Source organism: Ylistrum balloti, unplaced genomic scaffold (genome assembly GCF_031769215.1).
Source record: "Ylistrum balloti isolate Yb309-2 unplaced genomic scaffold, AGI_CSIRO_Ybal_v1 Utg369816, whole genome shotgun sequence".
Lineage (NCBI taxonomy): Eukaryota > Metazoa > Mollusca > Bivalvia > Pectinida > Pectinidae > Ylistrum > Ylistrum balloti.
The window spans coordinates 591,277-607,309 of record NW_026781986.1 but is presented as its reverse complement, the minus strand read 5'-3'; the positions used below and the strand labels follow the sequence as shown (position 1 = coordinate 607,309).

The 16,033-nt window shown below is 38.7% G+C and overlaps 1 protein-coding gene across 1 annotated transcript; it reads left to right on the top strand.

The window, feature by feature from the left end:
• Window positions 1–2,509: 2,509 nt before the first annotated feature.
• Window positions 2,510–15,470, top strand: LOC132544953 (uncharacterized). Its single transcript, XM_060208618.1, has 6 exons — window positions 2,510–2,582; window positions 4,255–4,473; window positions 7,025–7,255; window positions 7,786–8,019; window positions 14,486–14,704; window positions 15,268–15,470. Exons 1-6 carry the CDS (start codon window positions 2,510–2,512, stop codon window positions 15,468–15,470), a joined length of 1,179 nt encoding a protein of 392 aa, XP_060064601.1.
• The last annotated feature ends 563 nt before the right edge of the window (window positions 15,471–16,033 follow it).

Below are 16,033 nucleotides of genomic sequence, written 5' to 3'. Positions count from 1 at the left end.
CGGTACTCAATACATGAGTTTTACTCCGTCAGCTGTACTCGACACATGAATGTTATTCGTCAGCGGCACTCGACACGACAAATTAATGTTATTCCGTCAGTGGTACTCGACACGTGATTGTTATTTCGTCAGCGGTACTCGACACGACAAATTAATGTTATTCCGTCAGTGGTACTCGACACGTGATTGTTTTTTTGTCAGCGGTACTCGACACGACAAATTAATGTTATTCCGTCAGTGGTACTCGATACGTGATTGTTATTTCGTCAGCGGTACACCACACGACACATGACTGTTACTCCGTCAGTGGTACTCGATACGTGATTGTTATTTCGTCAGCGGTACACCACACGACAAATGACTGTTACTCCGTCAGTGGTACTCGACACGTGATTGTTATTTCGTCAGCGGTACTCGACACGACAAATTAATGTTATTCCGTCAGTGGTACTCGATACGTGATTGTTATTTCGTCAGCGGTACACCACACGACACATGACTGTTACTCCGTCAGTGGTACTCGACACGTGATTGTTGTTTCGTCAGCGGTACACCACACGACACATGACTGTTACTCATTCAGTGGTACTCGACACGTGAATGTTATTTCTTCAGCGACTTCAACATCTTGTGAATAAATCACCCGCTAAAAATAGCTCAAAAATCGAATCCTCAATAGGGTTGCATCGGTTACCTTGTATTCAATTTCACATCTTTGACTTCAACAAATGTGACCAGTGACCACTTGAATATGAGCCAATTTATGTTAAATTCTTTACCCACACTGTGTCGGGGTTTATCTTAGGAAATTAAGGTCATATAACATGTTTCTTTGTCTTTCGCTTAATCAGAAGAAATCGGTTTTAAAATTGATCACTGTGACCTTGAATATTGGTCATGACTATTTCTTATTGCACGCTTGCATCGATCTTAATATTTTGTGAAGGTGTTTGCGGGATTGGTCGCGGTCAAATGATGCCAACTGGAGGGTTACACAGGTAACTCAATTGTTAAGGTGATTGACATAACGAACGATACGCGATGATGAAGATACTGTTACAGACGCATACGATACTAACCTTAGAGTTAGTGAGGTCTCGTGGTCACGTCAAACCTAAATCATGGTTCTGTTGATAATTGATCCGAAGTCACCTCGACTTGATATCGATCAAATTTAAAGAGGTTTTCCTGTTTGTGAGATGACTCCTGGGGTGTCCTTTGACACACTTAATACCGGCGCCAATTTTGACCACTGTGAGACATTTTCGTTCAAAGAAGGCATTGTCTGCAAGCATACGACGTAAACAGACAGCAGGTGGCTCATTGAACCATGCTGGTATAAAACTAGCCCACGTCAAACTTAGAATGTTTTACCATGTGTGGTAAAAACAAATGCAATTGATGACTCAGCTATTGTAATAGAAACATGTATTTTCTCCTTGAACAGAACTAATTATCAATATATTCGGTATATGATTTCAAACATAGCAATAAATATACTTTTTCCCTCAATTCGAAAACTCTTCCTCTGGTTTAATTGCCATATCGTCATTATAATCGAATCGTCATGCTCCTTGACAGTGATTTTGTTACCTGTAAACATGCTAACCATGGCAATAACAGACCCTCGTGTCCATGGTTCTTTCAATGGGCGCTAAAAGCAGCAATTTAGAAGGTTCAGAAAGATTGAATTATACCAGGTTGAACCGGAACATAGTCCCTAAGTTACGAAAGCAATAAAATTAAAGCAAAAAAAAAAAACATGGTAGAGCAAAAATGACGTGAACATTACAGATTTTATATGAAAGACAATTACCAAGGGGTCGCAACAGATCACTCTGCGAGGTCATTGCCTACGTTACCCAGCAAAGAAATACCAATGTCATTGATATTAGAATTTAATAATTTAAAAAAGTACTACTTAATATATATTAAAAGAATGTACAAAAGACACACTAGAGAATATCACGTTTCAATGCAAATTTTAATTAGACACAGTAGAGCAAAAACTTGTAATAAAGACCCTATTCATTAAGAATACTTGAAACAAATTTCCCACAAGAAACTCTAAAAATGTTTGACGAGACACTTTGTCTTTAGAATTACTGACTATGTTGTTGTCAATATAAAAAATAATGGCATATAAAATTCATTACAACATCTGAATTTACAGCGGGGTGGTCTAGCTGACAGTCGCAATAACTGAAATCAAATCTAATTATCATTTAGTACCAGGCAGACCTGTTTCCCCGTGAGACAATGAGGGCCATTGAATTTGTGTTGAAAACTGCAATACTAGTCATACAGAGATAAAGATTATTAATAAGCATACCAAACAACCCACAAACCGAGTGTAAAAGAAAAACTGATGGTGTACTAATTGAGCATGATTGCTAAATATTTTATTTTAAGTAGCCAATATCAATCTTTCGCATTCAATTGAAAACAAAGAAACCCGTTATTAAAAGCCACAGTTGATAAAAGGCAAGGCATCGTTTTAGTGATAGTAATGACAGTGAACAGGCGTCTATCGGAAATGGCCAAGCCTTCATGGTGGACAGTTTTCATAATGATATGTTGCTGTTACACAGGTAAGGACATACACAACTGTGATTTACAGTCCGCACGTTGGCATTGCAATTAAATATTTGCTAAACCATATTTAACATGTAGTGTTTCCGAAATCAGTTTCAATGTAAGGCTTTGGGTTATGAATACGTGTTTAATAGTTATTTACAATAATTAATGCCTCGTCATTAAAAAGAAACACCAAAGTTTACATTGGTTTTGTTTTATATCGATATCTAATGCACCTAAAAAGAGAAATGAGACAATGGTGAATATTCTGATAATCTGATGGCGAAACTCTATTGACATCAAAGCTGCTATACAATAATCTTTTGATTGCTAAACAAACAAAGATATTCGCATTGCTAATTACAATAACTTGAACATTGTCAACTAAACATTAATCTTTTATTGTTAACCAAACAATACTCTGTTCATACCACAATTGTGAATTATATAGCCTTTTTAGTTTCAAAGAATCTGGTTGAAAAATATTGAAGGAGATATTTGACCGAGAGAAATGTGTTGAGAAAAAACGGTGGGTGGGGTTAGTTTAGGGTGTGGGGTAATAATCCGTTCCAAAATTGTTAATTAACAATACCATTGTATAGAAAGAACATTTTATGTAATGGTTATAAAGCGCCTAGTGTCTGAGAAATCGGTCAAAAAATCATGAAACCCGGACGAAATTTAAATGCTGAAAAAGCGCAATAATTTCTTCAAAGATAATTAAATCAAACTGCTGTGAAGATAGATTGGTCGATGTGAGTAAATGGTTCACAATTGACAGAGAAGATATCCGGACAATATTAACATCATCAAAACAAGGGACATTAACCGTTCCGGGTACAATTGAACTGCAGTTCAGGAAAATACAATTTTATGTCATACGGTTAAGTTTGCCAAGTTTGAGGGAAATCGGTTAAAAACTAAAAAAAAAAGGAGATCTCCGGACGATATTAACATTATGAAAACAACCAACTCTTCAAGATGTAATCAAAACAAATTGTCTTTAAAGAAAACGTTTGTCATGGAGATTTAGCCTACCAAGTCTGAAAAAGGAGACCTCCGGACAAAGAAAACTTAACGTAGGACGGACGCCATACCAATAAAAAATATGTGATACATCTGATAACAAATGCTGATTTGATGGATTGCATGTTTAGTTGACAATAAAGTAAATCATTTCGTCCTCACACTAGTGTGACTTATTAGTTTCGAGCATGTCTAATTATGTTAATTAATACAAAGATCAGCCTTTAAAACGACATAGCGATGATTGAACTTGTTAATATATAGTCGAAATTCGTTATCTCGAACTCGGGAGGAACCATGGGAAAACTTCGAGATAACCGAATATTCGACTTAAGCGAATTCGAATATTTCGTGTGACACAGAGACCGAAGAAATGCTTCGAATTCAAGGGGTCTTCGACATATACGAGTTCGGGATCTTGAGGATTCGATTATATGTCATTGTCTTTCTTCGCTTGCCGCGTACTGAACGTCTATTTTCCAGTCCTTCGACTATGGCATATTAGTATTTTATAAAGGATGTATGATATTTGCTATCAAGAGAAGACTTGACCTGACACACATATCTATAATTAGATAGATAAAGTTATTCATAAATTCATTAGGTATCGATTTAGACAGATGCACAATATTTTGTATCTGTGATTATTAGTTTTTTCAGTCAGTAGCTTTTCCAGCCGGGTCATTTCCAACGTTGCATTGAACAAACCAACTAGCCAGTCCTCGACCGTGCAAGCTTCTTCGCGAGCTGTAGACGGAAAGGTGAATCCTCCAACCTGTATGTCTACCTCAGAGACAGGATATCAATGGTGGCAGGTTGATCTAGGATCAGTCTACACGATAGCGAATGTGTCTATTCAAAACAATATTGGTAATGGTAAGTATAGATATGCTTTCACGGCTCAACCGCTGGAAAAGTGTAAATGTCGTTGTGGTCTGTAGTTTCATCAAAACTACTTTTTAACTAAACAATCATTCTTCTTTGAAACATACTGTGTAGTTGGTTATATTATGGAGGAATTTACGCAGTCAAAGAAAATAAAAATTAAATACTCAATGAACATGTTTACAGTCAATGAAAATCCCAAACATTATCTGCTATGCTTGTATATATGGAAACCAGTTCATAGACATGTGCGAAATCTCATACGGTACAACTGCGAAATATTAACCCAACGAAATTTAACAGCTATAAAGAACAAACGCTGTTTCGTTTGAGAATTGAATAATAACACATTTGAATTTTGCTTGTAGTTTATTTTTGTACGAATAAGTAGAGATGTTAGTAAGTTTCCGGAAAATACTTTATCACAGGATGTTTTGCAGAAATTAAAATGAATCCGATTCGAAAAAAAAGTATTGGATGCTTTCCAATAATAATAGTAATGTACATACATGTATCCCGATTATTGATAAAGGTGTTATACGCTGCCCAAAATATGTTTCTGAGACAGTAAAAGGCTCAAAGAATCAGTGATATTTCTTTTTGGAATATTTCAGCGTTTGCTATTTTATTACCAGGATCGCACGAATTTAGGTTGGCTTTCACCTTAGCTTATACTGCTACATGTTTATGTAAAGTGAATAACATCAAAACGGCTGTTAGTATGTATGGATGACAGGTTACACCGTGTGTAAACATGGCTCCTGAGTTACTGTCATATTGAATTTTCTGGAGTGCTACAATATTGATTTAGCTGACGAGAACCGCGGAATATTTTGCATTCATCTTCCTTAACTTTTTTAAAGATTAAATTATATACAATAACATCACTTTAATTGGTTGTTTAATGACCATTGTCGCTGGCCGATGTTGATGTACTAGTAACAAGGAATCTGTCATGTTATGAAAACTCGCATTATATTTTCCATTGTTCAAGCATCTGGGTTTGGCTGTCCTTGGCTATGTAAACAAGCATACATGTAAATAAGAAAATGTGATGCTACTTTTCGCGTGATTAAATATTCATTCCCTTTCCATTCTAATAAAACAGATGGGTAGAACTGCTGATTAATTGCAAATGTTTGCGTTCAATTAGTTATGCTCGGCGTAAAACGGAACGTTCGAATCAATTACAAATGCACCACTACTAGCAACGGGTAAGCCCAGCATTTACGAGGTAAAAAACTTCGCACGGAACTCGTCACTGGCGGATAATTCAGGGAGAAATGTTCCGTCATCGCGCACGGCTTGAATCGTTTTCTTCTAGTCTGACGGCCCATTTTGATGTTCACTCACGTCTTGCCAAACATTCTTGTACTAGAGACAAATCTTACTATTTAGATGGTCACTCTAACGTTATTCTGCTGACGCGACTGATGTGTGCTGGCGTTCTTTCCTGCTGGAATACTGCTCAAAACCACTACGCATCCGCCGCCAAAACGGTGCCATCCTGCGACGCAAATCGCTGTCTTTGTCGCATTTACAATCCGCACCTTCCGTCACCGCGTTGGAAACAACATCGCGAATTATCTGAAAACATGACATTTTTTCCATTAGCGTATGGACCAGCTACGATGAATTTGGCTCGAGTTAGGGTATCACAACAAAACTGGTATGGACACCACGCTTTCGATTGGTAGGTTTTTAACCTGTTGTGGACTGTTTGAACTGACGTACAAACCGTTATTGTGTATTTGTCGTTTATACCGTGGTCGTATTTCGGTGTTGGCCGCTTCGGGGAGGATCGCATGTTGGCCCTGTGTGACGTAAACGGCTTAACAACAGGTAAATTGTTTTAACACTGCAACAAAAATGCTGTGACTACCGACACCCAGACTCTCAAGACTGGACGATGCATTCGGCCTTTTCCTCCGCATTTGTGATAGTCGAGGCTTAATGGTAATATTGACAAATAACTAAGTTTGACGAAGTCCTGAGAAACTCTAAAGCAATGTAAAGTTTGACTCGTAGTCCAGCGTGCCATGCCGTGTCGAAGGCCTTGTTACCATCTCAAAAACTGACATACGTATTTTCACCATTCTCCAAGTTATACCTTACACACTCTTTGAGATTAAACGATGTATATAAACTGCATAATCCTTTCTGGTATGCCGATTGGTGTTTATTTGGAAACGAATCGGAGTCTAAAACTGAAAGTAATCTTTACAATAATAGCATTTCAAACACTTTCAAAGTAACTGGTAACAATGTTATGTCCCTACAAATATTCAGGTCCTCTTTTAGCTTATTATATACATTTCACATTTCGCACAATTTACTTTTTTTCATTTCTACATAAACAATGGCCATTTATATTAACTATGAATAGATAAAAGAAACTGTATGTTGTGTATATTTTAAGCAGTCATAGAAATTAGAAGAAAATTGATAACATAACTAGCATGATTTCGATATATAGGTTTATACCAAATAAAAAGTTTTATTAAATGAAGATAACTTCGCCTATTTTCGTTTTTAGGTAAACCTCTGGGATATATTACTGTAGAAACATCCGAAGACGGCGCTATTGACGGAAACGACCATCTCCTTGATGCGAGGCTGTGTAACGATTTCACAGAGTCCCGTCCTTACAGTGGTGAAGTTATCGTGGTTCCATGCTCAAATGGCGCAATCGGACGCTTCGTTAGAATATCCAAGACAGTCGAAAATTCCGATGACACTTTGACCTTCTGTGAAGTTGTTGTTGAAGGTAATTATTTATGCACCATAAAATCTACAAGATATACAGAAGTACGAGGAAACATTATTAGGTTTTTCAATGCCTTTTTTAATTTCCTTCCGATATTTTGAAATATTTTCTTCAGATATGTAAGTAAGTAGAATAGTTCCCATATCACCACTAGAGAGAAAATTATATAACGTTTCGATGAATCACATTCTTCTTCAACAACAGATTGACAGTTTTAAATGTGTTCGGACCGATATAACAAGTGTACGGGACGGTCATAACTAAACAGGACTTTTCGGACCGATATAACAAGTGTACGAGACGGTCATAAATAAACAGGACTTTTCGGACCGATACAAAAAGGTGTACGAGACGGTCACAAATCTTTCGGACAGGTACAAACAAGTGTACGAGACGGTCACAAATCGACAGGACTTCTCGGGTGTATGTGATAAGATGTCGACAAAATTATAATGACATGTCAAACTAGCACAACCGCGATATATTACATTGATCAGTACTAGTATTAATATTTTCATATTTTGTCCTAGTCTTTAGGGATAAATGCAACTTAGCCAATATAGCACTTCATAAAACGGCCATCCAATCATCCTTATACCAAGAAAACGGTGCATTACGGGCTGTGGATGGAAATTTGGATCCTGAATTAGGTGGGGAATCTTGCATGCACACCAGATTCGAAGACACAGGTCAGTGGTGGCAGGTAGACTTTGGAGGCCTCTACAGCGTCACTAAGGTTTCTATACAGAACAGATTCCGTTCAGGTAAGAAAATATTATCATATCACTGTTGTGTAATCACATTTAATGTCCATGTTCATGTCAATAGTATTACCCGTTAGTCTTGGTCTCAGCTGTGTTTGTAATTGTTAATATGTATGTCAAGCGTCTGGCTGTATAGAATGTTGTTGTAACAAGACATGGTGTGGTTTTTTGTATGTGACATGGTGTCAGAAGCGGGATAAAGTGAAATCATTGTCAAAAGATGGAACAGGACAAATACCCCAAAATGGACTGGTCATCAAACGACCTACCGACGGCATTCAAAGCATTCAAAACTCATTGTGAATTTACATTTGGTGGACCACTTGCTGGTAAGAATGAAGAACAAAAATGAAATTATCTAATGCTATGGGTTGGAGAAAAGGGAAGAAACATCTTCTCTACATGGAATGTAACCGCAGATGATAGAAAAAAGCTCGAAACGTACTTCAATGGCATTGAAAATTACTGTAAACCCAAGTCAAATATAATATTTGCACGGTATCGGCTGAAGTCCCGGGTTCAGTCTGAAGATGAACCGTTTGAACAATTCATGACAGATTTGAGAGTCTTATTTAAAGACTGTGGTTATGCTCCTGAGATGGAAGATGAAATCGTCCGTGATCACACAGTCTTCGGTGTCAAGTCAGCTAAAGTTCGAGAAAAACTTATAAATGAAGGTTCTGAACTGACACTACAGAAGTCAATGGATATAGCCAGGACACACGAAATATCACAGAAACAGCTGAAAAGTATGTTTAGTCAAGAGGACCCCAAGGTCCACATCGTTAAACAAACAACGAATAAGACGAGCAGAAATACACAAAGTACGAGACGGAGACATGAAAAAACTGAAGTGAAATGTAACAAGTGTAGGTATGAACACAAATTCAAAGGAGCAACATCTCCTGCATATGGTAAGAAGTGTAATCTGTGCAAAAAGATGAATTATTTTGCGAGCCAATGTCGTAGTGAGAAACCAAAGTACAACAAAAAGAACAGTAAAATGTTAGTACAGGTGGTGGAGAATTACCTCACAGATGGCAGTACAAGTGATGATAGAGAGACAGATTTGTATGTAGGAATGGTAAATGACTTGCCAGTAAACAGACTCAATGATGATTGGACTGTGTTGTATAGTGAATGTAAGGGTTATCTCCCCTTTCCGGTAATTGTTCTGTTAATTTCTCCTGTAGGCGTCTCCCTGCCAAGTTGGCGTCCTTAGTAATCGTGTTTGTTTGCAAAATGAATACAAAAATCGTATACACACACAAAGATATAATATTCTCTACGAGTCGGACATTACATAAAACACAACTACAAACACACTCTATTACTAGCGGGAGTACGGCTAAGGGAGAACTAGGGCGTTATGCCGTCGAATAATAACAATAGTTCCCTGGCAAAACTAAGGCCAACTTAACTAAGGGGGAACACGTTTCGCCATCATCCTCGCCCGTCCCACAATACGTTCCTATGCGCCCTAGTAACCTTCAGCCCAGCTCCCAGCGTCCGCGTTACCCCTTATGCCAATAACTTCCCGGCGTCCGCGCCAAACCCCTGTACTGTTCACTGTGGCAATCCCGGACGTCTGGCGAAGTGCGCTTTCCCCTTTGAGCTTTACAATTATTCAATAATATCTCACCATCAACAAGGCCTTCCTGCTTTGACTCCAGCGGAAGAGAGAAGGACCCTGATGTTCCAACAACCCGGCCTTATATACCCGTAATAAATAACCTAGCTAATAAGGTCGCACTCCCGTTCAACTTCACAGGTGTGCTACGCATGACTACATTTCTATAGGACTGTCACGTGCACGTGATTGGTCACTGAAAGTCGAACTTATACCCCTTGACAATGATACGATAGAATAGGAATTAACGAATACAGGTAACGCTTGTAACAAACTAAGGAGCACTTGCTTTACATAATATACCGAAATCATGTTAATAAGTATCAATTGATAATAAGTTATTTTACAGTTGCATTAAATCACAAAATGTTACATGAACAACAAAATGCTGAGTCAAGTGATGTGAACAAACCCTGAAGTCATTACAGGTGAAAACCTCACTAGAGACATCTGAAGCCATGCTGAGGTCGTATAGTGGTCATGCAATTAAATCAATTGGACGCATTAACAACATTGCAATCTGTGGTAGAAGAGAGCGCTATGGCAAAAGAAGTCAAATCCCTTAAAGAACACCAACACACGCCCATGGAACAGAGGAGGGCGTAAATGTTATTGGCATAATTGTGCTGCGGCGAATCAGGACACTACAAACGTGATTTGAATACAGCTATCGAGAGAGGCAGAATGCGCGCGCCGAAAATAACGCCAGGCGAGCTAATATTGGAGCAGGGTACCATCAAATGGAGGCACCCGGTTTTTCAGTCAGTAATGTCAAACATGTGGACGATGGCCACGGCGGATGTTTTAGTCAACGGAATAAAAGCTACGATCTAAAAGGGCAAAGCTTATAACCTCAAATTAAGTTGATACAGGTGCCACTTTGACGCTTCTTTCGCATGATGTATATCAAGGGATTTCTGAAAATGACCACTAAGGCAACTCCTGGGAAAGGACACATCGGGAATGGAGAGCCCAACAGAAAAAAAAGTTTCAATAAATTGAAGCTGATGGTAACCAAGGCACCAGTGTTGACATACTTTGACACAAACAAACCGATTGTAATGACAGTGGATAGTAGCTCAAAAGGAATGGGTGCAGCAATCATACAGGACAGTAAACCTATTGCATATGCATCAAGGGTACTAACTCCTACTCAGGAACGCTACTCACAGATAGAGAAAGAGACTCTCGCAATAGTGTACGGATGCACAAAATTCCACCAATACCTTTATGGGAGGAAAGTTCAAGTGGAATCTGACCACAAACCGTTACAGAGCATATTTAAGAAGTCTATGTATCAAGTACCTGCTCGTCTTCAGAAACTGTTGCTCACACTCCAAAAGTATGACCTGGAGGTGACCTATAAACCAGGCAAATTGTTATATGTAGCTGACACACTGTCAAGGGCATTCCTAGAGGAAACAGAGGAAACTTTAGTAGAGGATCTTGCTGTCAATGAACTCTATTTGTTGGCATATTTAGCGGTTTCATCAGAAAAGTACAAAACTATCAAAGAAGGTACAGAGAATGACCTAGAGATGTCAAGGCTGAAATAACAAATAATGACTGGTTGGCCGGAAACCAAACAGGAAGTTGATCAACAAATTCAGACATACTGGAATTATCTCAACGAAATTGCCTGCATTGATGGATTGATGTTCAAAGGACACAAACTGATCATTCCAAAGTCTCTGCGACCAGAAATGCTTGACCGGATACATGAGGCGCACCTTGGTATGGTCAAATGTAAGGCACGTGCAAGGGAAGTACTATTTTGGCCAGGAATGAGTACTGATATAGAGAAGGTTGCCACATGCAACATTTGTGCTAGACACACAAACAGCAACGCAAAGGAACCACTTATACCCCACGACATACCAAACCGACCATGGGCTAAAGTGGCAATGGATCTATTTGAACTTATGGGTCAACATTACCTGCTTAGTGTAGACTATTTTTCAAAGTGGCCTGAAATCTCATAATTACAAGGACTGACAAGCAGCTCTATCATTAACCATGTAAAGAGCCAGTTTTCCAAATATGGAATTCCAGACCAAGTCATAAGTGGCAACGGACCACAGTTTGCGAGTCCAGAATTTACCAAATTCTCAAAAGACTACGGTTTTCAACACACTACCATGAGTCCACATTACCCCTCATCAAATGGCCAAGTGGAAAGAATGGTAGAGACAGTAAAGGGACTACTGAAGAAGGCAAATGACCCATACCTAGCAATACTCGATTATCGAAACTCACCGATCGATGGAATTGACCTTTCACCTGCACAAATGTTCTTGGGAAGGCAACTTAAGACCACCCTACCAACAGCAACCCCATTGTTGAAACCACGATTGTCAGACGAGATTCAGGACAGTTTAAAGTTAAGACAATTTTGACAAAGAAGTTATTTTAATAGACATGCAACAAAAGGTCTCAAACCATTACAAGAGAATGACACTGTCATGATGAAAACAGGTAATGAAAGAACATGGACGCACAGCACTGTAGTTGATAAACACCAGACACCTAGATCCAATGTAGTACAGACATCAGATGGAAAGAAATACAGAAGGAACAGGAAGCATCTCAAAGTAACAAAGTCCTTACCTACACTGGATGATGAGGATATAAAGCTGGAGATCACAAGTCCTGCAGTTCTAAGTCCAACAATACACTCCGAGGTTGACCTAAAGCACAACCTGCATGTGTACCAACTGTCAGTTGGTTCCAGTGAATATTAACATATACAAAGCTTAAACAGTTATAGTTCTAGTCAAAACAATATTTAGTTGTGATTTCCTGGCAGGATGTGTTCCAAGTGTTCTGTGACATGTTCCAATACGCGTTCTATTATTATATGTTCTTTGATCTATTCTTTGGTTTCTTAATGTTATACTACTCATTGACGAAGTTCAAGAACATTGTGATTAAGAATTACAACCATTGTATTGCTTTTATAAAAAGACTTTTGATCTGAGAACTGTGCTAAATGATAAGAAATAACAAACACTTGATATGGTAAATAAAACTCATTTTATTATTAGTGTTATAGTGTTAAAGATCTTTCAGTTAAAAAAAAAAAAGAAGAGAGATGTCGTGTAATCACATTTAATGTCCATGTTCATGTCAATAGTGTTACCCGTTAGTCTTTGTCTCATCTGTGTTTGTAATTGTTGATATGTATGTCAAGCGTCTGGCTGAATAGAATGTTGTTGTAACAAGACATGGTGTGGTTCTTTGTATGTGACAATCACCACTGTTATTTCCTTTTTATTGAACACAAAATACTTTTTGAAAAAAATGAGAAAAAAAAAATTCAAAAGGGATTGAGGGGGGGGGGGGGGGGGGGGGAACCAAGAACTACTTGGGAGTTTTGAATTTGTAATTATGGGGGTGACCAAGAATCGACTTGGGAGTCTCAAATTTTAAACTTATGGGGGTGGGGGGACCAAGAACTACTTGGGAGTCTCGAATTTATAACTTATGAGTGGGGAAGGGACCAAGAACTACTTGGGAGTTTTGAATTTGTAGTTATGGGGGGGGACCAAGAACTACTTGGGAGTCTCGAATTTATAACTAATGAGGGTGACCAAGAATTACTTGGGAGTCTCGAATTTATAACTGATGGGGTTGGGGGAGGGGAACCAAGAACTACTTTTGAGTCTCGAATTTATAACTTATGGGAGGGGGTGAGGAGGGGAACCAAGAACTACTTGGGAGTCTCGAATTTATAACTAATGGGAGGGGGTGGGGGAGAGGAGGGGAACCAAGAACTACTTGGGAGTCTCAAATTTATAACTTATGGGAGTGGGGTGAGGAGGGGAACCAAGAACTACTTGAGAGTCTCGAATTCAAAACTTATGGGTATGGGGGATTGGAACCAAGAACTATTTGGGAGTCTCAAATTTATAACTAATGCGGAGGACCAAGAACTACTTGGGAGTCTCGAATTTATAACTTATGGGGTGGGGGGTGGGGGGGGGGGAGAGGAGGGGAACCAGGAACTACTTTTGAGTCTCAAATTTAAAACTTATGGGAGGGGGGTGAGGAGGGGAACCATGAACTACTTGGGAGTTTTGACTTTGTAGTTATGGGGGGGACCAAGAAGTACTTGGGAGTCTCGAATTTATAACTTATTGGGGGGACCAAGACCTACTTGGGAGTCTCAAATTTATAACTTATGGGAGGGGGGTGAGGAGGGGAACCAAGAACTACTTGGGAGTCTCGAATTTATAACTTATTGGGGGAACCAAGACCTACTTGGGATGGGGGAGAGGAGGGGAACCAAGAACTACTTGGGAGTCTCAAATTTAAAACTTATAGGAGGGGGGGACCATGAACTACTTGGGAGTCTTGAATTGAAAACTTATGGGCGGGGGGAACCAAGAACTACTTGGGAGTCTCAAATTTATAACTTATGTTAGTAGTAAAAATAACAGAATTTTATATACACTCGTGTTCAATCATGAGAAATGGAGGACAATATAGAAACGATATGTAAAATATCAACAATCTTCAAAGGTGTCTTCATGCAGAACAAACTATAGTCCGAGATGAGATCGGAAGGGATCACATATTACAAAAGGAACCATGCCAGCTGGTCTCATTAAACATCATCCGGTGATGATGTGGATGGCCTTCAGACAAATTTGGAGACAAAAATAAATATAAAAAAAATGAAAAAACAAATGGGGAAAAAACGGAAAATTAGTTGAGATGTGACATTTCTTAAATTAAACAACAAACAGGGTGTTTGAATTTGATGGATTTCTTGATTAAAAATATTTCAAACATTTTAATACAAATCAAGTGATTTCTTTTAATTTGGTTTAACAGCAGACCGTCTGAGTGACTTTGTAGTGGAAATCTCTGAATCAAATGCCACGGGAGCAGACGGACATCTTGAAAACAGCAGACTGTGTTATAAGTACACCGAAGCTCATGTACCCTCGTCGGAACTGAGGAGCCTGACCTGTTACAATGACACCATCGGACGCTATCTCAGGATTACCAAGTATTCCGACATGTTGCACGCTTGTGAAGTCATTGTAGAAGGTTAGTACATACACGACTGAATATGAGGTATTTGTACAGGTATCAATTAAGGTGTTATATATCGAGAATACAGGCAGAATTTGAAAACCGTTAAAAATTTTGAGATATTTGTCAACACAATTCTTTGTAATGTGATTGATAGTAAATGCACTGTAACACTTATTTGTAAAAATGAGCTGTTCGAAATACATATACCTTGATCATTTCAATAAGGAGAGACTGATTTATTAAAAAAATGTTTACAACAATAATGCTGAAATTATTGGTATTCCACATGTATTTCAGGAGTTATTTTCGTTTTTTCTATGTTTTTCGTTGTTATATTTACGCTACTTTAAGAAAATGATAATCGTCATTTATTGGACGCTTTACTCACTGATGGAACAGCTCCAAGTCTAATGAAATGGCAAAATATCTTATTCCAGTTTAGCGGTAAATGTTGTCAGACTTGACGTTTACTGACTGTAAACGTCGATTTTGCTTGTTAGACCAAATAATGTATTCACACCGGAAATGTAAATATATAGTTTTAATAACATGTGTCTGGTGTCTCATTACTACAGGTAAACCAGTTGCATGTCTCGACAATGCCTGTCTAAACATCCCTACAATTAGACAAGGTGATGGTCAAACTTTACAGGATATAATAAATTCGTGGAAACATCAGTTGTCAGGAACAGGAACTAGGTGTAACTTCCGGCGCAAATGGATCAGTGAGAGAAATGCAAAAACAGCTGGATGGTATTGGTTTGCCGAAATGCAGTAATCACAGAATACCTAACAAACTCGACATGCCTCAAGGATAACAATGTACCACACGGCCACAAGGATAACAATGCACCACACGGTCACAAGGATAACAATGCACCACACGGCCACAAGGATAACAATGTACCACACAGTCACAAGGATAACAATGTACCACACAGCCACAAGGATAACAATGTACCACACAGTCACAAGGATAACAATGTACCACACAGTCACAAGGATAACAATGTACCACACAGTCACAAGGATAACAATGTACCACATGGCCAGAAGGATAACAATGTACCACACTTCCACAATGATAACAATGTACCACACAGCCACAAGGATAACAATGTACCACACAGTCACAAGGATAACAATGTACCACACGGCCACAAGGATAACAATGTACCACACGGTCACAAGGATAACAATGTACCACACGGCCACAAGGATAACAATGTACCACACGGCCACAAGGATAACAATGTACCACACGGTCACAAGGATAACAATGTACCACACAGCCACCAGGATAACAATGTACCACACAGCCACAAGGATAACAATGTACCA

Coding starts and splice junctions, on each gene's coding strand:
- LOC132544953 (XM_060208618.1), top strand. CDS start 2,510: ATGACAGTGAACAGGCGTCTATCGGAAATGGCCAAGCCTTCATGGTGG. Junction 4,474..7,024: donor GTCTATTCAAAACAATATTG/GTAATGGTAAGT, acceptor TTTCGTTTTTAG/GTAAACCTCTGGGATATATT. Junction 8,020..14,485: donor ACAGAACAGATTCCGTTCAG/GTAAGAAAATAT, acceptor TTGGTTTAACAG/CAGACCGTCTGAGTGACTTT.